Source organism: Aotus nancymaae, unplaced genomic scaffold, assembly GCF_030222135.1.
Source record: "Aotus nancymaae isolate 86718 unplaced genomic scaffold, 86718_ANA_hifiasm-v0.15.2.pri h1tg000040l, whole genome shotgun sequence".
Classification (NCBI taxonomy): domain Eukaryota; kingdom Metazoa; phylum Chordata; class Mammalia; order Primates; family Aotidae; genus Aotus; species Aotus nancymaae.
In genome coordinates this window covers 129339621-129366137 of record NW_026988454.1, presented here as the reverse complement: position 1 = coordinate 129366137, position 26517 = coordinate 129339621, and the positions used below count along the sequence as shown (strand labels likewise).

General features: G+C 42.8%; 1 protein-coding gene across 1 annotated transcript in view; it reads right to left on the bottom strand.

The window, feature by feature from the left end:
• Positions 1 to 26517, bottom strand: part of LOC110567942 (integrator complex subunit 8-like) — a 90235-nt gene that overhangs the window by 3420 nt on the left and 60298 nt on the right. Inside the window, 1 exon segment of the mRNA XM_064361180.1 lies at positions 11655 to 13021. Within this exon segment, the coding sequence (XP_064217250.1) occupies positions 12793 to 13021 (229 nt within the window). The 3' untranslated portion in view covers positions 11655 to 12792.

Sequence of the window (26517 nt, the reverse complement as noted above, 5' to 3'; positions counted from 1 at the left end):
TTTGAGCTCTCTAGACTTCATTTGAGCAAACAGGGCCCAGGATCAAATTGAACTTGATAATTAACCAGATTGGATCCAGATACACTTCTTGGCTAGGTACCTGTTGACAGTAGGTTCATCTGAATCAAAGGAGTCTGGCACTCTGTCTTCTGGAACTCCAGCAAATTTTATGTGTAAGAATTATGGACCCAGGACTTGCACATTTTTAGAAAAATGAGTTAACCTTACAAAGATAACTTAGAATTAAAGTGGCCACTACGGGGAAGTTTTAACCCAGATAAAATCGTTCACTTGTGAGGCACATTGGAAAAGAAAAGATCCAAAATGCAATGGGATGTAATTTTCAACTGGTGCAGAGAAACATCTAGAAGATAAAATTAATAAAAAATTGCCTCCCTAAAAAATTTCTTACAGAAGGCAAAGGAAAATCTTCAGCAAAAACTCAGGATGTTAAAAAAAAAGGACTGACTTAACCCTGACTGTTCCTTCTCTTTATCTGTCCTTACCTCAATGCTCTGAGCTCACTGACCCTTTTGCCCAGCTACCCTTTCACTCTGAAGACAATGAAAAAAGGAAAGTTAGGTAAATGCTTGCAAAATGAGACCCTCTGATTAGGCAGGCATGCCTGCCATAATCAACTCTACTTCATAGTCTAAAATTGAGCCTTAGAGACATTGTAAATGACTTCCCTAACCCCAAGAAAACTCCCTGGAAATGTACTAAGGAATTCAGAAACCTTATTGGAGCATTTAATCCAGGACTCCCTCATCTTTACCAGTTTATTCAGATGCTATTGGGACTTGGTAAGGCTTGAAAATGGATAGCAGCAGTGGAATGGGACCAACCTAGGGAGGATGTGAAAGACTCTCCAAAACCTCCTGAAAAGAAAGGCAGAAAGAAGCTGACAGAATTGCTGAAGACCTTTCCAATTCAGTTCCTAAGATATTTCCGCAGAAAGTTGATTGGTCTATCATACAATCTTATAGACAAAAAAAGATGAACCAATTTCAAATTACAGAGCCCATTTAGAAACACTATTTATAAAACATGCTGGATTTGAAATACCACAAGGGGCGCTTCCTGCAGAGACTGAAATGGCATTAGCTTCTCTGTTTGCAAATGGACTCATCCTAAATTTAGTGGTTTAATTAGAAAACATACAGCAGGATGGAAAGTTATAGATATGATTGAATTGGTGGCCCTATTTGAACATTCTGAGAGGATTCTAAAGCAAGAGAAAAATCAAAAGGCAAATAAAGGGCTGTTAACACAGAGAGACCCCATCTCTACAAAAATAAATGAAAAAATTAGCCAGGCACAGTGGCATGTGCCTGTAGTCCCAGCTTCTAGGAGGCTAAGGTGGGAGGATCACTTGAGCCAGGAGGTTGAGGCTGCAATGAGCCATGACTGTGCCACTGCACTCTAACCTGGGTGACAGAGCAAGACTGCACTCTAACCTGGGTGACAGAGCAAGACCTTGTCTCAAAAAAAAAAAAAAAAAAAAAAAGGAAGATAAATAAACCCATGTCCTTATGTTACCAAAATGCCAGGGGTTTGGTTTAGGTCCTGCTGCTCGCTGCACAGAAAGCCAATCACTGAGACAGTGAGTATTCCCAGAGAAGAAGGTTTTAATCAGGTGCCACAGCCAAGAAGATGGGAAATTAGTCTCAAATCCATCTCCCTGACCAAGTAAAATTAGAGTTAAATTAGAGGTTTATATAGCAGGGAAGAAATGTAGCCATGTGTGGAAAAACAGGAATTAGGAAGAGGTAAGGAGGAGAAGTTGGTCGATAGGAAGCAGGTGGTCACTTAAGCCAGCAGTCCCCAACCTTTTTGGCACCAAGGACAAGTTTCATGGAAGACAATTCTTCCACACACGGTGGTGAGGGTGGGGTGTGGGGGATGGTTTCAGGATGAAACTGTTCCACCTCAGATCATCAGGCATTAGATTCTCATAACACACAGGCAATCCAGATCCCTTGCATGCACAGTACACAACAGGGTTCCTGATCCTATGAGATGGTGGTACTGGTCTGGCTCAGTTGGTAATGCTCGCTCACCCTCCACTCAGTTCCTGATGTGCAGCCTAGTTCTTAACAGGCCATGGATTACAGTCCATGGCCTGGGGATTGGGGATCCCTGAGTAGGCAATTGTGATGGGTGAAGGGTCTGGCATTTCATAGCCCAGACGTGGTTATCTGGTAAGTTTCAGTTCCTTGATACTATCTGGGAGCCCTGATGGTTAGTTTCCTGAGAAAGGAACTTAGATAAGACAAATGTAACTTTCTTAAGTTTCAAGACTGGGAGGTTCAATTTCTTTTTCTTTTTTTTTTTTTTTTTGAGATGGAGTCTTACTCTGTTGCCCAGGCTGGAGTGCAGTGGCATGATCTCGGCTCACTGCAACCTCCACCTCCCAGGTTCAAGCAATTCTCATGCCTCAGCCACCCGAGTAGCTGGGATTACAGGTGTACACCACCATGCTCAGGTAATTTTTTTTATTTTTTATTTTTTTGGTATTTTTAGTAAAGACAAGGTTTTGCCATGTTGGCCAGGCTGGTCTCAAACTCCTGGCCTTAAGTGATCCGCCCACCTCAGCCTCCCAAAGTGCTGGAATTACAAGTGTGAGCCACCACAATTGGCCTGGGAGGGTCAATTTCCATGTTTATTCAATAGAAACCATTAACATCAGTTCTATGGTTTAAGTAATAGTCACAACAGTTACAGTAAAAGTAGACATCTCGAGGCACAAGTTTCTTTAGTTTGGGACCTCTTAGTATTGATTTAAAATACATGGATAAACAGGAGGAGGACCAAAGAAACTTGTGCCTCGAGATGTCCTCCTTCATTGTAAATAGACAGGCCACTGGAATCAAAATTGTCCAGTCTTTTTTTTTTTTTTTTTTTGAGCTAGAGCCTCACTCTGTTGCCCAGGCTGGAGTGCAGTGGTGCAGTCTCGGTTCACTGCAACCTCCACCTCCTTGGTTCAAGTGATTCTCTTACCTTAGCCTCCTGAGTAGCTGGGACTACAAGCACAAACCACCATGCCCATCTAATTTTTGTATTTTTAGTAGAGACGGGGTTTCTCCATGTTGGCCATGGTGGTCTTGAACTCCTGACCTCAGGTGATCCACCTGCCTCAGCCTCCCAAAGTGCTGGGATCACAGGCATGAGCCACCACGCCTGGCCAAAATTGTCCAGTCTTGTACCAGCTGTGTAATGAACCCATTTCTTTTGACCCAGACATTTTTCCTTCCAGATGAAGCCCCTGAAGGTTTGACACCTGGAATAAAAATCAACACTAATGAGGCTCCAAAGGGTTCTTCCCATAATACTTATAAATGAACAAGGGAAAAACGAAAATTAAGATTAATGGGAAAAACAAAAACAATAATAAACAAAATAAAAAGATGAATGGGAAAAAGCCAGGCAGGGTGATGCATGCCTGTAATCCCAACTATTTGGGAAGCTGAGATGGAAAGATCACTCAAGCCCATGAGTTTTAGACTGATTGAATCACTACACTTGAGCCTGGGTGACAGAGGGAGACTCTGTCTCAAAAGGAAAAAAAAAAAAAAAAAGTAGATAAAGTGGCTCCAGTATTTACCAAACCTGTATACAATTTCCCATTAATTTTTTTTTTTCAAGAGACAGAGTGTCACTCTGTCACCCAGGCTGGAATGCAGTGGCGTGATCACAGCTCACTGCAATCTTGACCTCCTGGGCTCAAGGGATCCTCCCACCTCAGCCTCTCGAGTAGCTAGGACTACAGGTGCATGCCACTGTGCCTGGATAATTTTTTTAAAACTTTTTTGTAGAGATGGAGTCCTGCTATGTTGCCCAAGATGATCTCAAACTCCTGGCCTCAAGAGATCCTCCCTGCCTTGGCCTCTCAAAGTGCAGTGATTACAGGTGTGAGCCACTGTGCTCGACCACCTTATGTACTTCTTAAAAAAATTTTTTTTTTTGAGATGGAGTCTCACTCTGTTGCCCAGACTAAAGTACAGTGGTGCAATCTCAGCTCGCTGCTACCTCTGCCTCCCAGGTTCAAGCGATTCTCCTGCTTAAGTCTCCAAGTAGCTGAGACTGCAGGCACGCGTCATCATACCAGCTAATTTTTGTATTTTTAGTAGGGACGGGGTTTCACATGTTGTTCAGGCTGGTCTCCAACTCCTGACCTCAAAGCGATCTGCCTGCCTTGGCCTCTCAAATTACTGGGATTACAGGCCTGAGCTACTGTGCCTGGCCCACCTATGTACTCTAAACCCTTGCAATAAAAAGAACAGTCTCATGGTGGAGGTTTCAAATGAAGTCCAAAATGTCTCCATGTCTAAACCTGTCCAAATGATACTTAACCGTTTTCAGAAAATCATGCCTTCTTACTTTGTGATGCTGCCCCAGTGAATCCATGGGGACAAGACTTGCTCTCTGAATTAAAAATTTACAGAAAATTATCTTCAGAAGGAGAGATAATCTTATAATTTCCTGACTCTCCTGAACTTGAACTGCTCTATTACCTACTGGCAGAAGCTGATAACACCAAAACGCAAATTATAAAAACCTGTTCTTTCTGAAGAACCTTTGTGGGCTTCCTCCTTAAGTGAGATAGAAAATATTTAAAGTGCTAAACCCGCAAAAATCAAAACAGAAAAAAAATCCCAGTAGATCATTCTAAGCTGCTACCTAAATTACCTCAATATCCACTAAAACCAGATGTATTCAGGGGCTGTCACCAATTGTACCGGAACTAATTATACAAAGACTTCTAATTTTTTGCACTAGTCCTTGTAACACCCCAATCTACCACTTTAAAAACCCAATGGACAAGGTTGGAGATTTGTTCAAGACCTACATGCAATAAATAAGATTGTAATACTAAGGTTGTCAGTAGTTTCAAATTCGAATACCTTGTTGTATAATGTACCCAAAATTTAAAATGGTTCACAGTGATGAAACACAGTATTCCAGCTGGTAAAATGAGTCAATACTTATTTGCTTTTCATTGGAAAAAATCAACAATGTAATTGGACTGTAATGACAAAGGGATTTACCCAGGCCTCTCTTATTTTTCTCAGACTCTGCATCAGGTTTTGCCCAATTTGGGATTTCCTAGGAATTCTGCTCTTATTTAATATGTTGATAACCTACTGCTATGTTGTTTCTCATACTAAGGAAGAGTCAGAAAGAGATTTAACTTATCTCTCTCTCTCTCTCTCTCTCTCTGTGTGCGCGCGCGCGTTTGTGTGTGTGTGTGTGTGTGTGTGTGTGTGTTGGAGTCTTGCTCTGTTGCCCAGGCTGGAGTGCAGTGGTATGATCGTGGTTCACTGCAACCTCCACCTCCCAGGCTCAAGTGATTCTCGTACCTCAGCCTCCTGAGTAGCTGGGACTACAGGTGCGAGCCACTACACCCAGCTAATTTTTTGTAGTTTTAGTAGAGAAGGGGTTTCACCACATTGACCAGGCTGGTTTCAAACTCCTGACCTCAAGTGATCCACCTGCCTTGGCCTCCCAAATTGCTGGGATTATAGGCATGAACTATGGCACCCGGCCCTCAATCTACTTCTTACAAGAATTAGCTTACAAAAGCCATAGGCTTCCATGGAAAGATCAGTTTTGCCGAGGAAAGGTCCATTATGCCTGCAGAAGAAACTTTTCTCTCACCTGAAAGAATGAAAATTGTTCAAAGTTTTTCTTGCTCCATGTCTAAAAGGCAAGAGGTTCCCTTGAATTTGCAGGATATTATAGGCCTTAGGTCCCAAATTTTTCCTTGTTGGCATCTCCCTTGTATGACCTTGTACAAACACTGACCCAGAGCCTTTAGCTTAGGAGGATAATTATGAACAGATTTCAGCCAACCAAAACTGGCCCTACCACAATCTCCAGCCTTAGGACTCCCAAATTATAGCAAACAGGTATCACTTTCACCTCGTTCATTCATGAACATAACAACAAGGCTTTAGGAGTTCTTACTCAAGAACAATGGAGGAAAACGGGTCCATCACTTAATAGACTGCAATTAGACTTTGTAGCTAAGATGTATCTCAGTTGTGCAAAGGCACAGCCAGATTGGTTGGTAGCAGCAGCAGCCAGATTGGTTGATGTTTCGTCTGAGCTGATTTTAGGAAATGAATTTTATTTGCAAGCTCCACATGCTGTGGAAGGTCTATTAAATTCCAGTCAAACTTAACATTTCTCAGCAAGTAGACTAACATGAAATTCTTCTCCTGTCTCCTTCTAATCTCATATCAAATCTTGGCCGGGCATGGTGGCTCATGCCTGTAATCCCAGCACTTTGGGAGGCCAAGGCAGATGGATCACTTGGGGTCAGGAGTTGGAGACCTGCCTGGCCAACATGGTGAAACTCCATCTCCACTAAAAAATAAAAAATTTAGCCAGGCATGGTGGCAGATGCCTGTAATCCCAGCTACTTGGGAAGCTGAGGCAGGAGAATGGCTTGGACCCGGGAGGCAGAGGTTGTGGTGAGCTGAGATCACACCACTGCATTCCAGCTTGGGTGACAGAGAGACACTGGTCTCAAAACAAAATAAAATAAAATAAAATAAAATAATAAATAAATAAATAAAATAATGCTGCAATCTACTTAACCCTTCTACCCTACTACCCTTACCTGACAAAGGTGAGGACCACAACTATGTAAATCTCATATCACAGCTATTGATTTATAACATGCCCATCAGATACCTTGAGATAATACATTTTGTTGATGGATTTTATGCTAAAAATGCAGAAGTAAAATACCAAGCAGGACATGCCAGGACTACCCAGAATGAATTAACAGAAAAGGGAGCTCTTCCCCAGTTGAAGTCAACCCAACCAGCAGAGTTACATTCTCTCACTCAGGGAGAGAATTGTCAAATATCTCAGGGCAAATCAGACAACATTTATACAGACAGTAGATAAGCCTTTGGGGTAGTCCATTATTTTGGCATGTTTTAGAAGCAAAGAGCATTCCTCACTTCTAGTGGGTCCACCACCGAAAATGGGCCACAGGCAAATGAGCTTTTTTCAGCTATTTTGCTGCCCTCATAAGTTGCTATTGTTAAAATTGAAGCTCACTTGCAAAATGCACCTGAATATCGAGAAAATGCCTTAGTGAACTTCCACAATAAGGTAGCTGGCAATAAACGTGCTAGGATATGCAATTTGTTTGACCTCCATAAGATTAGTTCAGATCAAATCACCTATGATAATTTGTTCAATAAATGATTCTATGTACCTGAATTAGAAAAACAAAATGGGCACTTAAAAGGATGCAAGTACTAAACGTGAACTCACTGAGGGCCCTAATGGCCACCTAGTCCTCCCCAAGTCCTTAAAACTACCAGTATTAAGACTCTACACTCCACAGCTCACCATAGTGTAGACAAAATGGTTCAAATTATGAAAAAGGATTGGTGGAGTAATTGTTCTAAAGTTGCAAAAATGGTTTATAACCAACGTCTGATTTATCAGATTCATAATTCTGTGAAAAACATTAACCGTTCAAGCAGTACATTTCTACCACCTGCTGGACCAATGTGAACACCTACAAAAGAACTTCATTTAGTTGCCACCTCAGTGGGCTATCAGTATGTTCTTGTAACTGTATGCCTGTTCTCAGGGTGGACTGAGGCCTTGCCATGCAGGAAGGCTGATGCCACGACAGTAGCAAAAAACAAAAAAGACCAAAAATAAAAAACAGAGAATGTGTTTCCTTTATGGGATATCCCTAGAAAGATTTCCAGTGACAGGGGAACTCATTTTACTGGACAAATAATGAAATAATAATAATTATTATTATTATTGAGACAGAGTCTCACTCTGTCGTCCAGGTTGGGGTCCAGCAGCATGATCTCGGCTCACTGCAACCTCCGCCTCCTGGGTTCGAGTGATTCTCCTGCCTCAGGCTCCCGAGTAACTGGAATTACAGGCATGCACCACCACACCCAGCTGATTTTTGTATTTTTAGTAGAGACGAGATTTCACCATGTTGGCCAAGCTGGTCTCAAGCTCCTGACCTCAGGTAATCCACCTGCCTCAGCCTCCCAAAATGTTGGAATTACAGGTATGAAATACCGTGCCCAGCCTACTGGACAAATTATTAAATAATTTTTTAAAATTTTCAAACAAAATAGCATGATCGTTGTCCTTATCCTTAGTCTTCTGGAAAGGTTCAATGGACAAATAGTATCCTAAAATTGGCCAAAATGATGGAATCTACTGGATTTCCTGGCCAAAAGTTTTAACACCGGGTTTAATGGCAATTATATATACCCATACTGAAAAGCTCAAGATGATGCCTTATGAAATAGTACTGGAAGACCCATGCCCTTAATAATAGAGCTCCATATTTGTAACCTGTGGTATGACTCAATATAGCCAGACCTTGATAAATTATGCTGAAGTATACAATAAGTCTTCACAACATCATTGATCAGCTCTTGGAAACTGTGACTTTAAACAAAACAATGCATAATAAAACAAATTTTATTTTTCTCATCAATGTTAAAATGAAACACGTTATTCAAGGAAGATTGTTTTGCTTAATACCACTGTTTCCAAAAAACTATCGATGACAACATCAATTGAGGACTTACTGTATTTCCATCAGGTAATAGTAGCTATTGATGATGGAAATACACTGCCACTGATTGATGATCAGAATTCAGTGGTCTAAAACTTGGAAACTGGGTCTTTTGGAATTGATATCAAAGAATGTCTGCCCTTGAGTCTCACTGGAAGGGACCACACCAACTTCTCACCACTTACACTGCAGTAAAGCCTTGAGTTTTGGACCAAAGTTTCTCAACTCAAGAGAGCCCTTCCAGACTCTTGGAACTGAACACCAGTTAGGAACACCTAAAGTTGACCAGGAACATCTCTCCCCAGAAGCAGATGGCATCTTGAATGTAGACAGCTTTCCCAAGATCAGAGATCAAGAACCTCCTCTTCCTGTCATGGAACCCCTGTTCTCTCTTTTTCTCTCCTGTCTCGTACTCTTCCTTTCTATCTGTGTATGGCATGATAATGCCATAATTAGAATCTCACAGTCTATAGCTTCTGTAGAAAGTTTAGGTAGATTCCAGATTTTCCATGCCAAGTCAAAATACTTGCATGACTTTTTAGAGACCCTTTAGACTATCTTGTGACTGAATTTGCCAGAATCCCAAATGCACCAATCTGTTTAGATTATACTGTTGCTCCCTTCTATAGAGTTAAAACTTCTAGACCCCTTTACTCTTACTTCTTGTTTAACCCAACCATGGAATAGGATGGCCAGGTCTGCTGACCACATTGCAAGGAGGCTATGCAACAAAAAGGAGAATGTTAACAGACCTATTTGCAAGAATGCCTATCGACACAGGCATTTGGCAGCCTTCTAGGACATAATAACTCAGTATCAGTCTCTTGGTTAGAAACTGCTGATGCCAACTAACTACTCCATAACTGAAGTCACCCAAGAAGGAGCCTTGTTCACCCTAGGTACATCTTCTCCCTCGTCCCTCCAAACCAACCCTAAGCTTTCAGGAATGTCCCAGGTACATCTTTATCAGCAGAGAATTTAACTGTCATCAGCCATATGCTTGGGGCACCCCATACCCTGACAGATAGAGAATGAAAGGCCAATGGGGACTAGGGATTTTAATGGTGCCATTGTCACTACATAACCAGTCAGAAGCTAAACATTGGTCCACCTCTCTAAACCAGCAGCATAGATTAAAAAGAAACTGACCAGAAGATGACAATCCTGCCACAGGGGCATCGTATGCTAGGTCCATTTTCCAATGGCTTGGGATGACTACAAATGAAATGGTGATCAAAAATTTTTCTTTGACATTAGTTACTATTGCAGGTTCTACAGCTAAGGCTATACCTATCCAACAAAAATACCTAAATTATCTTACTCAAGTAGTTTTAGATAATAGGCTTGCAGTGGACTATTGGCTGAACAATGAAGAGTCTATGCAATAAGCCCATTTTATCCTGATTCTCCTGTTGTGTCTGGATAAATACCTCTGGTATTAGAAACTCAATCACAAGAAATTAACAAACAGGCCACCTGGTTAAAACAGGTTGACTCCTTCTCTGGGTCATTTCTTGATTTATTTGATTTTAGCTGCTTTGATTCATGAGGACCTTGGCTAAGGAGCATACTCCAGTCTCTTGGTATTACCCTCCTGATGGTCATCATTGTAATCTCCCTGGTTTGCTGTATTCTGTCTTAAATGCATGCTCTCACCCATCAATGGTGCATGAGATGCTCTCACCTTGATCAGAGTGACAGTAATGATGTAAACAACAAAAGGAATCTTTCTTCAATGAGCCTGACATCATGACTTGTGAGTTCCCCAGAGACAAAGACAACTTACCTGTGATAGTGACAGGGAGGGGTGCCTATGCCTAAGTATTGTTCAGTCTTTCATAAGAGGCTGACCAAAAGCAGAGAATAATTGTTTTTAACAAAAATTCTAACACGGAGGGCATTAGACTATTAAAGCAAACTAAATATGGCCTGAGAAGGACTTTGTACTTCTTTCTAGATTTGAGTCCTCGTGGACAAACTATAACCTAGCCTAATGGGCAGACAAGATTGAAAACCTAACGTATGCATCTATAACAATAGCTGAGTCTTAGCCAATCCCAGCAGCAGCCATATTTCAACCCCTTATAGACAGTGTTCAAACTGTGTTCAAATAAGGCAAACACCAACCTGTAACCAATCCAGCTGTTTCTGTACCTCACTGCTGATTTCTGTACGTCACTTCCCGTTTTTTGTTTGTAAATTTATTCTAGCCACAAGGCATCCCTGGAGTCTTTCTGAATCTGCTGTGATTCTGAGGGCTGCCCAATTTGCAAATTGTTCATTGCTCAATTAAACTCCTTTAAATTTAATTCAGCTGAAGTTTTTCTTTTAACAAGACAGAGGCAACCCTAGTGCTTTAGGTTCCTACATATAAGCAGACTGGAACCCGATGTTAAGAGTAAAACCAGAGTAAAACCAAACTAAAGACTACCAATAAGAAAACACCAGCTAACCTCTAACTAGGGTCTTTCCACCTAAACCAGTGAAGTACACTTTCATCTTCCCTTTGCATAAAAGCTCACTGCCCACGCTGCTGCAACAAAGCCTTCTGAATTTCTTTTGATTCCGAGAGCTACCAATTCATGTATTGTTCTTTGTTCAAATTAAACTATTAAATGTATATTATCTAAGGTTTTTAAACATTAGTAATTTAAACATTAGAAACATTAAATTTCTGTGTAAATAACATAGAAAATAAATAGCAAGAGTAGGCCAGGCATGGTGGCTCATGCCTGTAATTCCAGCACTTTGGGAGGCTGAGGCAGGCAGATCACCTGAGGTCAGGAGTTTGAGACCAGCTGGGCCAATATGGTGAAACCTCATCCCTACTAAAACTACAAAAATTAGCTAGGCATGGTGGTGCACACCTGTAATCCCAGCTACTCGGGAGGCTGAGGCAGGAGAATCTCTTGAACCTGGAAGTGGAGTTTGCAGTGAGTCGAGATTGTGCCACTGAACTCCAGCCTGGGTGACAGAGTGAGACTCCATCTCAAAAAAAAAAAAAAAAGAAAATAAATAGTAAGAGTAAATAAATTGTAAATGAAACAGCAAGAGTCATGTGGATAGTGCTTACCTTCTTGTTGTGTAACTTATGACATGGAGAGGGCATCTTTTCTCAGACTTGATGAATTGTTCTCCTTTCTAAGACTGGATCGACTTGCAACATTTTATCCTTTGTGCTTTCAGTGTCATGAAAATCTCCGAGTTGCTTCAATGTGAAGTTTCTGCCAAGACCACTTCCTCTGAGACACCATGCTTTTCGCCACACTTCCTTCCTCAATTAGGTTAAGTTTGCCTTTTTAAGTTCCTCTGGCTGCATATCTAGGGCCTCTTGAATGATGCAGCATCCACATTCTCACAGCGAACTGTTTTCTGTAACTGATTCAAGTTCACCTCCAGTGTTATCACTTTTTGGACTTTTTGCTGTACTTTCATCTTTGTTGGCCAATTTCTTCTTTTGAGTATCCATTATTGTAAACCAACACACGGCCTCACTCACAGGAAAACCAGCAACCCAACTGCATGCTTTGCTGTCTGTGTATAAACTGAACATATGTGCAGTGGCCAATCATCAATGGACTTTGAAAGGAGTGGTGTGACTGGTTACTGATCGTGATATGCATCTGTTATTTGCATAGTGGTCTGTGGACTGAAGAGCTGACAGTGAGGTTGTACTTTGTGTAATTGTGCACAGTTAATAACACTGTTGTAACTGAAATTTCAACCATGTTGTTGGGGTTCTGGTGTGATTTAACTAAACGGTGGTAACTAAGATTTGCGCATATTGGGACCATGCAAAGTGAGGACTAACTATACTTCCAGCACTTACCAAGACTGATCCAGCAGCTGCCACTGTCAAACGTCCGATTTATCTGCAACAGAGATCGACACTGAGCCCTGATGTGGCACATTCCTCAATGAGACCAACGGGCCACTTGTTGGAAGTTGACTACCTGAGGTCTCTTCCATCCTGGAAGGGTCAGTGGTTTGATTCCACAGGATATATTCAGGTTATCAGATTTCCTATATAAATATAAATGTCTAAACATAATTGTCACTGAATAGAAAGATTCGGAATATATATATAATAATATTATTTAGGAAAACATTTAGATAATATAAAAACAGTATTAAATATTGATACATATATAGAACTTTTAAGTTAATTTTTAATATATTGATTAGATACACACTACACGCTCTGCAAGGTTTCAGGTGGTAGAGAGTAAAGGCAGTGAAGATCTCTTGCTTTGCAGAAATATTTCTTGGATTTCATATACTTTTAAGGCTGTATTGGAAGCTGGCAAAGATCCCACTGAGTCCTGGTTGGTAAGTAAACACAGCCTGCTTTTTAGCTTCCAGTTCTTTGCAGAGAACCATGATCCTCCTTTTCCTTTCTCCAGGCCTAACCCACTTCTTCCTACGCTCAGATTTCTGATTCTGGAATACAAAACATACACTGTGAAAGCCTGAGGAAAAGGAATGCCCTCCCATCCCCACCCCAGCCCTCCTATCCCCTCAGCCCCCACACCTGTCACAATTTAGCACAGCGGCAGTGAGCATTAGGACCCAGCACTTGACTACTCCAGTGACCCTCTGTCTGCAAGTGGGTGAAGACCCACTGAATCTTTCTTGTTTTGTTTTTTTTTTTTTATTTTGTTTGCTTTTTCTTTTTCTTTTTTTTAAGAGACTGGTGTCTTGCAATGTCGCCCAGGCTGGAGTGCATGGCACAATAATACCTCACTGCAGCCTTAAATTCCCGGGTTCAGGCAGTCCTCCTGCAGCAGCCTCCTTAGTAGCTGGGACTACAGGCTGCGCCACAGTGCCTGGCTGAATCTTGTTGAAAGGAGCTTAGTCAGAACCGGAGGCGTACTGAAAATCACTCTAGTGAATGAGGCAGCGGCATATTAATGGTGCTCCACTATCACCCAACATCCCAGCATCGGGGTTGCTGATGGTATCCTTCTACCCTGTTAGGTGTGGGATGAACACTGAGCTCAGGGAGGGGCAAGAATGCACAAGGACTTCATGTTTTCCAGTCTGGGCAAGGAAAGGGCAGACTGTCTCAATGGCTTCTTTGGAAAGAGAGGATTTGGCCCTCCCTTTTTGCATAAACTGCTGAGACATGCAACACTGTAAGAATATCCAGAATTTACTGCAAACTCTCCAAGATTTGGTTCAATCTGATTTATCATTTTCAAATTCCACTTAATAGTGTGTATTTCTTCCTGATTTTATTTTATTTATTACCTTGTCCTAAACAGAATGCTTTTGAGTTTCCCCTGGTGGTTTTTTTTTTCTTTCTCTTAGGTTGAAATTATCAAGGAGTTTGAGATCTTCCTACCTGTAAGAGTTTGCAACCCAGCCAATGAAAGGAGCAAAAAAATATAATGTCAAAATATTTTACATACCGAATTTCAAAAAGCAATTATTTGAGATTTTTGAGACACTAATGTATTCTTTATACCAACTTCAACCAAAGGGATGGCAAAAAGCAGGGAAGATTGTTTCATTATTGAGGATAAAGATCTATTCTATTTCACAAGACTGGGATCTTTGAGAATTAAGTAAGACAAGGTTTGCAAAGCACTTGGTACTTTGCCTGGAACATAGAAGGTGCTTAATAGCTCAGCTGTCATTATGTTTTATATGTACCACACTAACTCTATAGTGCAGTTTAGGAAGACTCTCGCTCGCTCCAAACCAGCCCTTCTCACAGGTTAATATGCAGTTAAATTACCTGGGGTTTTGTTACATTGCAGATTCTGATTCAGTGTGTCTGGGCTGAGGCCTGAAAGATGCATTTCTTTTTTTTTATTTTTTGAGACAGGGTCTCATTCTGTTGCCCAGGTTGCAGTGCAGTGGCATGATCACAGCTCACTGCAGCTTCAACCTCCCAGGCTCAGTTGATCCTCCTGCCTCAGCCTCCCAAGCAGCTGGGACTACAGGTATGTGCCACCAGACATGGCTAAGTTTTTGTATTTTTTGTATAGACAGGGTCTCATTATATTGCCCAGGAGGGTCTCAAACTCCTGGGCTCAAGCAATCCTTCTGCCTCAGCCTCCCAAAGTGCTGGGATTACAGGGGTGAGCCACAGCACTCAGAAAGATGCATTTTTTTTAACTTTTAGGTTCAGGGGTACATGTGCAGGTTACATAAATAAATTTGTGTCATGAGGATTTGTTGTACAGATTATTTCATCACCCAAGTATTAAGTCTAGTACCCATTCGTTATTTTTTCTGATCCTCTCCCGCCTCTCACACAATATGCAGTTCTAACAAATACTGCTGGAATGAGACCCACACTCAGAGTTATAAGGGTTCTACCTCGTAGGTTGAAGTGATCGTTCCTGCTCATTTCTACCCTTACAGTTGTATGTCGTTTGTTTCATCTCACGTGCCTTGCTTTGACCCCCAACCATCTGTTCAGATCCCACATAACATCCACGATACAGTTTATGCTCCACTCCCTTGATTAAACCTTTCTGCCAAATTATTATCATCTTAAGTGATTAGTATTGTCTCTAAAACCCTGAATCAAATTTAACTGGATTCCTCTTAGCAGAATTGGTAAGAGATTGGTTATTTAACCTAAAAAGTTGGTTAAGGCAGGCAAATCATAATTTAAACACATTTACTTTAAACATGTAATAACATTTAAATATGCATTTCTTGGCCAATTTTTTGATATGGGGCCTAGGCCTTTTGTTTGAGTAGATCTCCCTTGAGAAATGTGCTGCCTCTTCCTTCTTACACAAGCCATCCCTATATATATTGTTTAATCCTCTTGAGTTGTGCATTATTTTCTAAAACTTTCAAAGATTTCCTGGCCACACCTAATTTGACCACTTTTTTTTGAGATTGTGTCTTACTTTGTCATCCAGGCTGGACTTGAATACCTGGGCTCAAGCGATCCTTCCTCCTCAGACTCCTGAGTAGCTGGAACTACAGGCACATGCCAAAATACCCCATGTGACCGTATTTATTTAGTGACTTACCTTAGTTCATTTTATTTGTTTTTGCATACACACTACAAGTCTTTCATTTTGCCCTCAGATTTCATTGGTTTCTTAATTTTTAAAATTAGTTACAAAAACAAACACAAATCAAGTCCAGAAACAAACCCAGCCAACCATTCTTAGGCATACAGCTCAACTGTGGGAGGAGAAGACAGGGGTAGTATCTGTGGTAGGTACCTCAAAGATGTTCATGTCCTAATTGCAGAAACTTATAAATGTTTCTTATATGACAAAAGGGATTTTTTCAGGGTGTGATTAAGTTAAGGATCTTCCCTAAATTCTCTGGATGGGCCCTATGTACTTCCAAGAGTCTTTGTAAGAGGTAGGCAGGAGGGTCAGTAAGTAGTAGGAGATGTGACTATCTTCATCTTTTTCTGTTACTATAAAGGTATACCCGGTCTGGGCCCAGTGGCTCACGCCTGTAATCCCAGCATGAGGCAGTGGAGGCCGAGGCGGGTGGATCACCTGAGGTCAGGAGTTCAAGACCAGCCTGGCCAACGTGGTGAAACTCTGTCTCTACTAAAAATACAAACAATTAGCTGAGTGTGGTAGCAGGCACCTGTAATCCCAGCTACTTGGGAGGCTGAGGTAGGAGAATTGCTTGAACCTGGGAGGCAGAGGTTGCAGTGAGCCGAGATCGTGCCATTACACTCCAGCCTGGGCAACAGAGCAAGATTCTGTCTCAAAAGAAAAAAAAAGGGGGGGGGCTAGATAATTTATAAAGAAAAAGAAGTTTAATTATTCTAAGTGAAGTAACTCAGGAATAGAAAGCCAAATAGCCTATGTTCTCACTTATGAGAAGTTGCTAAGCTATGAGGATGCAAATGTATAATAATGATAATAATGGACTTTGGGGACTTGCGGGGAAGGGCAGGAAGGAAGTGAAGAATAAAAGACTACACATCGGATACAGTGTATACTGTTCGGGTGACAGGTGCACCAAAATCTCAGAAATCACCACTAGAAGACTTATCTATATAACCAAAAACCACCTGTTCCCCCAAAACTATTGAAATAATATTTTTTAAAAAGAGGTTTATTTGGCTCACAATTCAAATGGTTAGAAAGTTCACAATTGGACATCTGCATCTGGTGAGGGTCTCAGGCTGCTTCTTTTCACAGTGGGAAGTAAAGGGGAGCTGGCCTGTGCAGAGATCCCATGGTGAGAGAGGAAGGGGAAGAGTGGGGGAGGTGCCGGGATCTTTTTTTTTTTTTTTTTAAGACAGGGTCTTGCTCTGTTGCTTAGGCTAGAGTGCAGTGGCACCATCACAGCTCACTGCAATCTCAAGCACCTGGACTCAAGTGATCCTCCTGCCTCGGCCTCCCAAGTAGCTGGGACTACAGGTGCATGCCACCATGCCTGGCTATCCAGGCCCTTTTTAAACAACCAGCTCTGATGGGAATTAATAGAGTAAGAACTCACTTGCCCCTGAGGGAGGCCATTAATGTATTCATGAGGAATCCAGCTTCATGACCTGAACACCTCCCATTAGGCCTCACCTCCAACACTGGGGATTAAATTCAACATCAGATTTGGATGGGACAAATATCCAAACCATAGCAATGAGGATAGAAGCAAGAGGTTGGAGTGACACCAAGAAGGAGCCATGAACCAAGGAATGCTGGCAGCATCTTGAAGCTGAAAAAGGCAAGGAAACCAATTTTTCCCTCAGACCTCCAGAAAGAAACAGCCCGGCAAGACTGGCCTGAATTTAGCCCACTGAGCCTTATTTTTGACTTCTGAGCTCCAGAACTGTCATGTGACAAATCTGTGTTTTAAGCTATCATGTTTGTGATAATTTGCTACAGCAGCCAAAGGAAACAATACAGTACCCAAATGTCCTGCTCTCCAGAGGCACTCAGAGTGCAATGTAGTACTAAGGGAATGTGTCCATCTGCCTGGCAGCTGCAGTAAGTGAAGGGTAATTGAAAGCACTCCTGCAGTTAATCTGGGACTGTATTTTTGTTCACTAGTTCTTTCATATGTCTGACTAGACAGATGGCAAGTTCTTCGAGGGCATCAACATGATCTTTTGCTGACTTTGCATTTTGAGAGATAGTATTTTAAGAGGACAACTGATCACTTGAGGTATTTATAATTTTAAAATAGTCTGTGTAAAGCCAGACACTTGCCTGCAGTTCTTGTAGTCCCAGCTCCTCGGGAGGCTGAGGTGGAAAGATTGTTACACCCAGGAGTTTGAGTCTACCGTGGGCAACATAGTAAGCCCTTCATCTCAAATAAATAAATAAATAAGTTGGAGTCGAATTTTTGTAACTTAATCTTTAGTGTGTATTTAAGGTTTTACTTCCTCCCTGTCAAGACAATTGGATTCTCTACTGTGCTTTTTAAAAATCCTTTAATCGGGCCAGGCACGGTGGCTCACACCTGTAATCACAGCACTTTAGGAGGCTGAGGCAGGTGGATCACCTGAGGTCAACAGTTTCAGACCAGCCTGGCCAACGTGGTGAAACCCTATCTCTACTAAAAATACAAAAATTAGCCGGGCATGGTGGCAGGTGCCTATGATCCCAGCTGCTTAGGAGACTGAGGCAGGAGAATTGCTTGAACCGGCGAGGCAGAAGTTGCAGAGAGCTGAGATTGCACCATTGCACTCCAGCCTGGGCAGCAGAGTAAGACCCCATCTCAAAAAAAAAAAAAAAAAAATCCTTTAATCCATAAGATGTGAGATGGAGAAAACATAGCAAAGGTTTTAGAGTCACACTGGCCTGCTTTCCGCTCTCACCAACTCTGTGGACTTGGATTTATTAGGAAACTTCCCCGACTTTAATTTCTTCATATGTAAAATGGGAATTATAATAGTATGGTCTTAATTTGTTCAGGCTGTTATAATAAAATATCATAAACTGGGTAGTTTATCAATAAGAGAGATTTATGTCTCACAGTACCAGAGGCTGGGAAGTCTGAGATCAAGGTACTAACAGATTCAGCCTGGTGAGGGCTTTCTGGTTCATAGATGGCGCCTTCTCACTGTGTCCTTACATTGTGAATGGGGTGAAGGAGCTTTCCGGGTCTCTTTTAGAAGAGCACTAAATCCACCCTCATGACCTAATCACCTCCCGAAAGCTCCATCTCCTAATACCATTAACACAGGCGTTAGGATTTCAACACTTGAGTTTGGCGGGGTACACAAACATTAGACCACAGCGAGTACCCACTGATAGGTTTTTCGGGAGGAATGAATAAAGTACAAAAAAAAAAATGCTTGGCCCATAGTCACCTAAAAATAATAGTGATTTTTTTTTTTTTTTTGAGTCTCACTCTGTCGCCCAGGCTGGAGTGCAATGGTGCAATCTCAGCTCACTGCAACCTCCGCCTTCCAAGTTCAAGCGATTCTCCTGCCTCAGCCTCCCTAGTAGCTGGAACTACAGGTGTGTGCTACCATGCCCAGCTAATTTTTGTATTTTTAGTAGAGACAGGGTTTCACCATGTTGGCCAGGCTGGTCTCGAACTCCTGACCTCAGGTGATCCACCTGCCTTGGCCTCCCAAAGTGCTGGAATTACAGGTGTGAGCCACTGTGCCTGGCCACCATTGTATTATTGATAGGGGCAATGCCCTAGGATGGTATAAAGGAGTAAAAGGACACTGACCACAACAATGAAGATCATCAGACCTTATAGATTTTAAAACTAAAAGGACTCTCCAAGACTACCTATTAATAGAATAGGGGTTGGCAAACTAGGGCCCACAGGCTAAATCTGACCTGCTTTCTGTTTTTATAAATAAAATTTTATTGAGACACAGCCATGCCCATTTGTTTAGCTATTGTCCATGGCCGCTTTTGCACTTCAATGGCAGAACTGAATAGTGATGCCAGACTTTATGGCCACAGAGCCCAAAATACTTACTATTTGTCCTTTTACAGAAAAAGTTTGACAACTCCTGCTCTGGAACACCTAATTTTACAGATAAGGAAAAAGACCCAAATAAGATAGGTGACTTTTTCCACAGTCATATGGCTAGTTAAGGACAGAACCAGAACAAAAACTTGGATGCCTTGACTCCCAGTTCAAAGACTGAGATAGAAGAGATGACAGTTTTCCTCTGAGTCCAGTTCAAAATGGGGTGCTTGACGGAGTTTGGCTCTGATCTTGGCTTCTAGGAAAGAGCTGCCAAGTGCCTTCCCCAGACACCCCTAGGTTGGTTTCCACCTCCTTGTCCTGACGTGTGCAACTGGTAGACCTACCCTACAAGCAATGCTGAAGGGAGTCCTTTAGGTGGAAATGAAAAGGTACTAACAGTAACTTGAAACCATGTGAGGAAATAAAGAGCACTGGTAAACGTAATTACCTAGGTAAACACAAAGCCAGTGTTACTGTACTTCTGGTTTGTAACTCCTTTTCTTCCCTGTATGATTTCAAACACAAATGCATAAATAATAATTATAGGTCTATATTAATGGGCATATAGTATCTAAATATGTAATTTGTGACAATATTAATAACATAAAAAGGGGATGGAGCAGTCAGGTGCGGTGGCTCATGCCTGTAATCCTAGCATTTTGGGAGGCCGAGGCAGGCAGATCACCTGAGATTGGGAGTTCGAAACCAGCCTGACCAACATGGAGAAACCTCTTCTCTACTAAATATACAAAATTAGCTGGGCATGGTGGTGCATGCCTGTAATCCTAGCTATTTGGGAGGTTGAGGCAGGAGAATCGCTTGAACCTGGGAGGTGGAGGTTGCAGTGAGCCAAGATTGCGCCATTGCACTCCAGCCTGGGCAACAAGAGTGAAACTCCATCCCAGAAAAAAAGAGGGGGTGGGGATGGAGCTATAGGAGCGGAGTTTTTGTATATGATTGAAGCTAAGTGATGTGAATTCAAAATAGATTGTTGTATGTTTAAGAGTTGAATTGTAACCTCCAGGACACTCACTAAAAATATAACTAACAAAATACAGAAAAGGAAATAAGAAAATAATCAAAATAGTACACTACAGAAAAACAATTAAACACAAAACAATAATGAAGGAATAGAGGAACACTGTTTTTTGTTTTGTTTTGTTTTGTTTTGTTTTGTTTTTGAGACAGAGTTCAGCTCTGTAGCTCAGGCTGCAGTGCAGTGGTATGATCTTGGCTCGCTGCAACCTCTGCCTCCTGGATTCAAGCAATTCCCATGCCTCAGCCACCCAAGCAGCTGGGATTACAGGCGTATGCCACCATGCCCAGCTAATTTTTGTATTTTTAGTGGAAACAGGGTTTCACCATGTTGGCCAGGCTGGTCTCAAACTCCTGACCTCAAGTGATCTGCCTGCCTCTGTCTCTTTCCAAAGCGTTGGGATACAGGCCTGAGCCACTACACCTAGCCAAGGAACATTGATTTTTTTCCCCCAGGTTCTGCTCTTGACTTAGCCTCTATCAGGCTAATGACTGCAAAATAAGATGAAATGAGATGCTCCTTATTTAAGAATATTTGGAAACGCTTCTCAAGTGACTGAGTATCACAAGACAGCAGCCATCATTGGTTCCCCTTTGGCTTTCAAGTTTCTTTCAGTGGGCTCCTGGGTTGCTTGTTCCTTACAGTGGTTCTGTAGAGCAAAACCAACACTGATTTAATTCATTTCTTCAGGTTTTATTGTGCTGTTTGACAGATTTTTGAGTTCCCTTTTTGTGTTATTTTTTACCATCTTCTTACACATACATTGAGAAAAGATTCAAAATACCCAAAGAAGCTCAGACAGACCCTCAGTGAATGAAGAGAAACTGGCTTGTTACATCAGAATATAGCAATATGAACGTTTGAGATTATTGTGTCCTTTTAAATAAAATTAGCTGTTATCACAACAAAATTTGGAAAATTAGGGCTGCTTCTCCATGTGACAGAAAACCCAACCTAAGTTAAGCCAAGTAGAAAGCCTGATGGTTTAAGAACTGAAAAGTCTGGGCTGGGTGCGGTGGCTCACACCTGCAATCCCAGTACTTCGGGAGGCCAAGGCAGGAGGATCACTTGAGCACAGGAGTTCGAGATCAGCCTTAATGAAACCCCATCTCTACAAAAAATTTTAAAATTTGCCAGGCATGGTGGTGCACCTTGTAGTCCCAGCTACTTGGGAGGCTGAGGCAGGAGGACCTTCTGAGCCCAGGGAGGATAACCCTACAGTGAGCCATGATCAAGCCACTGTACTCCAGCCTGGGTGACAGAGTGGGACCCTGTCTCAAAGACAAACCAAAAAACCTGAAAAGTCCAAGGCTTCAGGCATTCAAATTATGTCATTGAATCTGTCTATGTTTCTCCAGCTCTTGGCTTTATTGGCTCCTTTCTGAGACAGACATTCACTCTCCTTTGGTGATAAGATGACTGTGGCACAACTAGCTCCACAGCCTTCCAGCTGCAAGTGGAAAGGCGGTCTCTTCCTGGGAGAGCAGAAGTTTTGGGATTCACTTTGATTGGGCCAGTCATGGGTCCTGGGCTGGAGTCTGAGTCAGAGCTCCCCCACCCCAAGCACATGGACAGAGAGTGCATTCCCCTAAAGGAACGCAGAGTGCCATTATACTAGAAGGGAGCATGGCTGCTGAGTGGTCTCTATACTCCTTCCCCACACAGAATGCCAGATGGCAAGAAGACCACCAATATTCATATATTTTTTACTCAGATGGCCTTAAGTGGAAAGGTGGTGGGGGGTGGGGGGGAAAGAGATTGATCAAGAAGGGAGTCAGAGCCCCAGAATGTTTGCAGTAGCCACATCCTCAGGCGTCCTCTAGACCACTGTGCAACTGGAGAAACTGAATCCAGAGAAATTAATGACTTCCACAAGATTACAGCTTTTTTTCTAACACTATGGGGAAAAAGATTTAGGCATCCTGTTCCCTCACTGCAGACCACTCCACTAAGAAACCCTAGTAGGAAGGGGTAATTAGTAGAACTTCCTAAGGACTTAGATCAAAAATCCTTCTCAGAAATTGACAAATATTATAACTTATATTTTCTCTACATCCCCATATAACCAATAAGATTCTTGCATATATGACACACACACACACACATATGATGATATATTAATATGTATGTGTATATAGGTATGTATATAAATATAGGTATATGTGTACAGATATATATGTGTAGATATATACTGAGAAAGAGAGAGAGGTTGATTGCATTTTAGACTCAGGTCTGACTAGGAACGCTTAAGAAGAAACATTTTTTTTCCTTCAAAATGTGAATTACAGGATAATTATTGTTCAACTCCAGGGAGAAGGAATTGATTATCTTCACGTTCCCCTGCAGTTTGTGTTATCTTTATTGATTTTTCTAAAGCTCATTTCCCAACATCTGAGTAAATACGCAAAATAAATCTCTTAAGTCATTACTATTGTCACTGGTGCTGGAAGCCAGGCCCTTGCCTCTGTGAGTTTTCCCACATGCATCAGCAAAGTGCCAAATGAACAGATGGATTGTGTGCTCTGCTGAAACATCTGGCAAGCCTGGATGTGTTTGGCTAGATTCATGCATGTGGCTGGGTGCTGCATTACACCAGAGGCCAGTCTCAGCACAGCTCCATTTGACTCTATCATTCTGGGACAGAGCTAAAGACCCAGAAACCAAAGCATGAACACAGAAATCTCACCCTTGAGACAGAAGGATTTTTTTTCTCTGCTTTAAGCAACACCAAACGAATCTAATCCAATAAACATTGGAACTAGGCCCAACATTTAGCTTTTTCTTCCCTAGAATAATCCAACATGCAGCAGACCCCACCAAAAATCAGCCTTGTTAAGACCTTCATTGATAAGTTGGATGCTCACCTGGCCTTTTCACTCTGGTCTTCAGTCTGAACTACAATTTGTAGGTGCGGTGACTTCTACATTATGGGTATCTAAAGAGGTTTTTGGACTTAGACCTTTTTCAATATAAGCAATACAATGAACTCTATGCAATAGTCACCAGCAAACTGGTAAAAATCCTCAGACATTGTCATCCAGAAGGCTGTTGTTCAACTCAGCTCCTTTTCTTCTGTGGTCCAGCAACCCTTCTCTGCCTCTCAAGAGTTTGTGCTGTCTGGTTTTCCACTCCAATTACAGAAAATTCTCAGTCTCTCCATTTAGACATACACCAAGTTCATTCTGAGTTCAGCTGTCTCTTTGTCAATAATATTCATGTATGTTGGTTATGGTGGGAATTCATATAATGCTAGAATTTAAGAAATGGGCTGGGCATGGTGGCTCACACCTGTAATCCTAGCCCTATGGGAGGCTGAGATGAGAGAATCACTTGAGCCCAGGAGTTCAAGACCAGCCTGAGCAACATATAGTGAGACCCTGGCTCTACAAAAAAAAAAAACAGAAAAAATTAGCAGGGTGTGGTAGCATGGGGCTATAATCTCAGCTACTCAGAAGGCTGAGATGGGAGGATTGCTTGAGCCCAGGAAGTTGAGGCTGCATTGAGCCATGATCATGCCATTGCATTCCAGCCTGGCCAACAAAGCAAGATGCTGTCTTAAAAGAAAATTTAACTAAAGAAATGTCTTCTTTTTCAATACTTATTTTCACAGCTCAGGCTTCAACAAGGTGTCCTGTCCTCCCCTTTGCCTGGAAACACAGCTCTCCACTGTCCACCTGAACCGCAGGAGAGTACTAAAAGGGTTTTCACAATCACACACTCTTAAGGAAGTGAAGAACTTCCAAGTTGAGTTCCAGGTACTTTCATTACCTGGAAGAGTTTCCTCTGTTGCTCAGAAGTTCTTGGACTCTATGAAACTTCCTGTTCAATACCATTAGCTGTTTCCTCTGAATCTGACATTCCTCTTGACTCCCCAAATTGCCATAAATCTCTTCCCTACTTACCACCTGGATTCTGGAATTCCTAGCATTAAATACTTTGGTTAGCCCTCTAAATAGGAAGTATATGGTCCTGGGGGTGGGTAACTGAGAGAAGGTCAACGTGTCTCCTTAGGAGCCTCCCAGGAGACTTGTTGGGCCTTATGCCAATCCCACCTCCTTCCCTGACCTGCTCAACTGGACAGACTGCCTGAGTCCCAGCTCAAGGCCACTAGCCATAGGTCAGTAATTATTTCTATTCCTTTCTGCATTTTAAAGAAAATGTTTTGCTGGGCACGGTGAGTCATGCCTGTAATCTCAACACTTTGGGAGGCCAACGTGGGCTGATCACTTGAGGTCGAGTTCGAGACCAGTACGGCCAACATAGTGAAACCCTGTCTATACTAAAAATACAAAAATTAGCTGGTTGTGGTGGCTCACACCTGTAATCCCAGCTACTTGGGAGGCTGAGGAAGGAGAATCGCTTGAACCTGGGAGGCGGACGCTGCAGTGAGCCAAGATCGCACCATTGCAGTCCAGCCTGGGCAACAAGAGTGAAACTCCGTCTCAAAAAAATGAAAATGTTTTAACAGTCATACTTTAATGTCAAGAGCACAATTTTGAAAACTGCATAAAGAAGAGTTTTAGATGGCAGATTTGGGTTGAGCTAAGTGATTTTCAGCTTCTGCTGTAGCAAATTATCTGAAGGCTGCTGCTTTTAAAATTCACTCTTCATCATTGCTAGGACTTCATTAGGGCAGCTGGCCACAGTTGGCCAAGTTTATTATTTATTGGCTAGAGGTAAAATATTCAAATGATTATCCAGTACATGTGACTATTTGCTACCAACCTTGGTGTCCGCTAGTGGAGGAAAGGATGAATAAAATGGGTGGATTGCACACTATGGAATCTTGTGCAGTGACAAAAACAAATGATCTCCCTCCAGACCAGCCTCCCCAGTGCTGCCCTCGTGGGCCTCAGTCTCTCCCAAAGCTTGCTCCCCAGAAGGCAATAGAAGCACCTCATCCTGGCATTTAGCAACCGTGGGAATCCAGCCCCACTTTCTCCTTCCCGCCTGTGCCTGCTGCCTCCGCCTAAATGTAGAAAGACCTACATTTCCTAGTGGCTGTCATCCATGCAGGGCTATCCCTGGGGAGCCCTTCCCTTCCCCACCTCCAGTGCACCTACGGGGCCCCTACTATTAATAGCAGCACCCCTGCCTGGGGTCCCCGAGAGGCTGGGGTGGGAGAGAGGCAGTCCAACAGGCAGAAATCCATGTCCCCAGATGGTGGCAAGTGTGTGTGAGGTGTGAGTATGTGCGTGCATGTGTGTGTGTGTGGGGGGGGTAGAGGTTTCTGCACCATGGCAGAAGGAAAGCAGAAGCAGTCCTGGGATCCAGGGCAGAAGAGGCTCCTCTGTGTCCGGAGCTCAAGGACACTCCCCAGAGTGCCAGATATCTCAGCTGGGACTGAAGGGACAGGAGGGCACGCAGTGCAGGAGAGTAAGCAGGGGACTCCAGGCAGTGGGGACTGTGTGTAGGAAACATGATGGCCTGACCCACACGGGCATGGGCACACAGGGTGGTCTGTAAGGCAGGGCCGTGGGAAGAACAGGCTGCCCAGGTGAGCCCTGGTGGACAAGGAGGAGGGCTTCTCCTTGAAGGTCTCAGGGCCAGCCAGTGGGTGGTGTAGGCCAGAGGTCGCTTTTCCTCGGATCCCTCTGGGAGCCTGAAAGGAGGGGCGTGGGTGGGGGAGGCTGGAGGCAGTGAGGCTGGTGAGGAGGTGAAGTTCAGTTGAGCCCACTCCCAGGTCAGGAGCGGAGTCAAGGTCTCAGGGCTGTGGCCCAGCGAGGGGCTCAGAACTATTCCACAGCCCCGGCCCTGGAATACAGGCTCAGCCTCTGTCCTGGGACTCGAGAGCTCCCAACCTGGCCCCAGTCACTCGTTCAGACTAGTGCATCCCTCCAGAGAGCCACCCTCAGTCATCCTGGGCCTTTGCAGAGGCTACCCTCCTGCCCTTGTCCCTACTCACTTAGGCGACCCCTCCTCACACCGCAGGGCTCAGCACACTGGCATCCAGAAAGCCCCGCTTCCTCCCTCACCAGTGCTGACCTGTGGCCCAGGCCACTCTTCTCTGGCCCCCGCT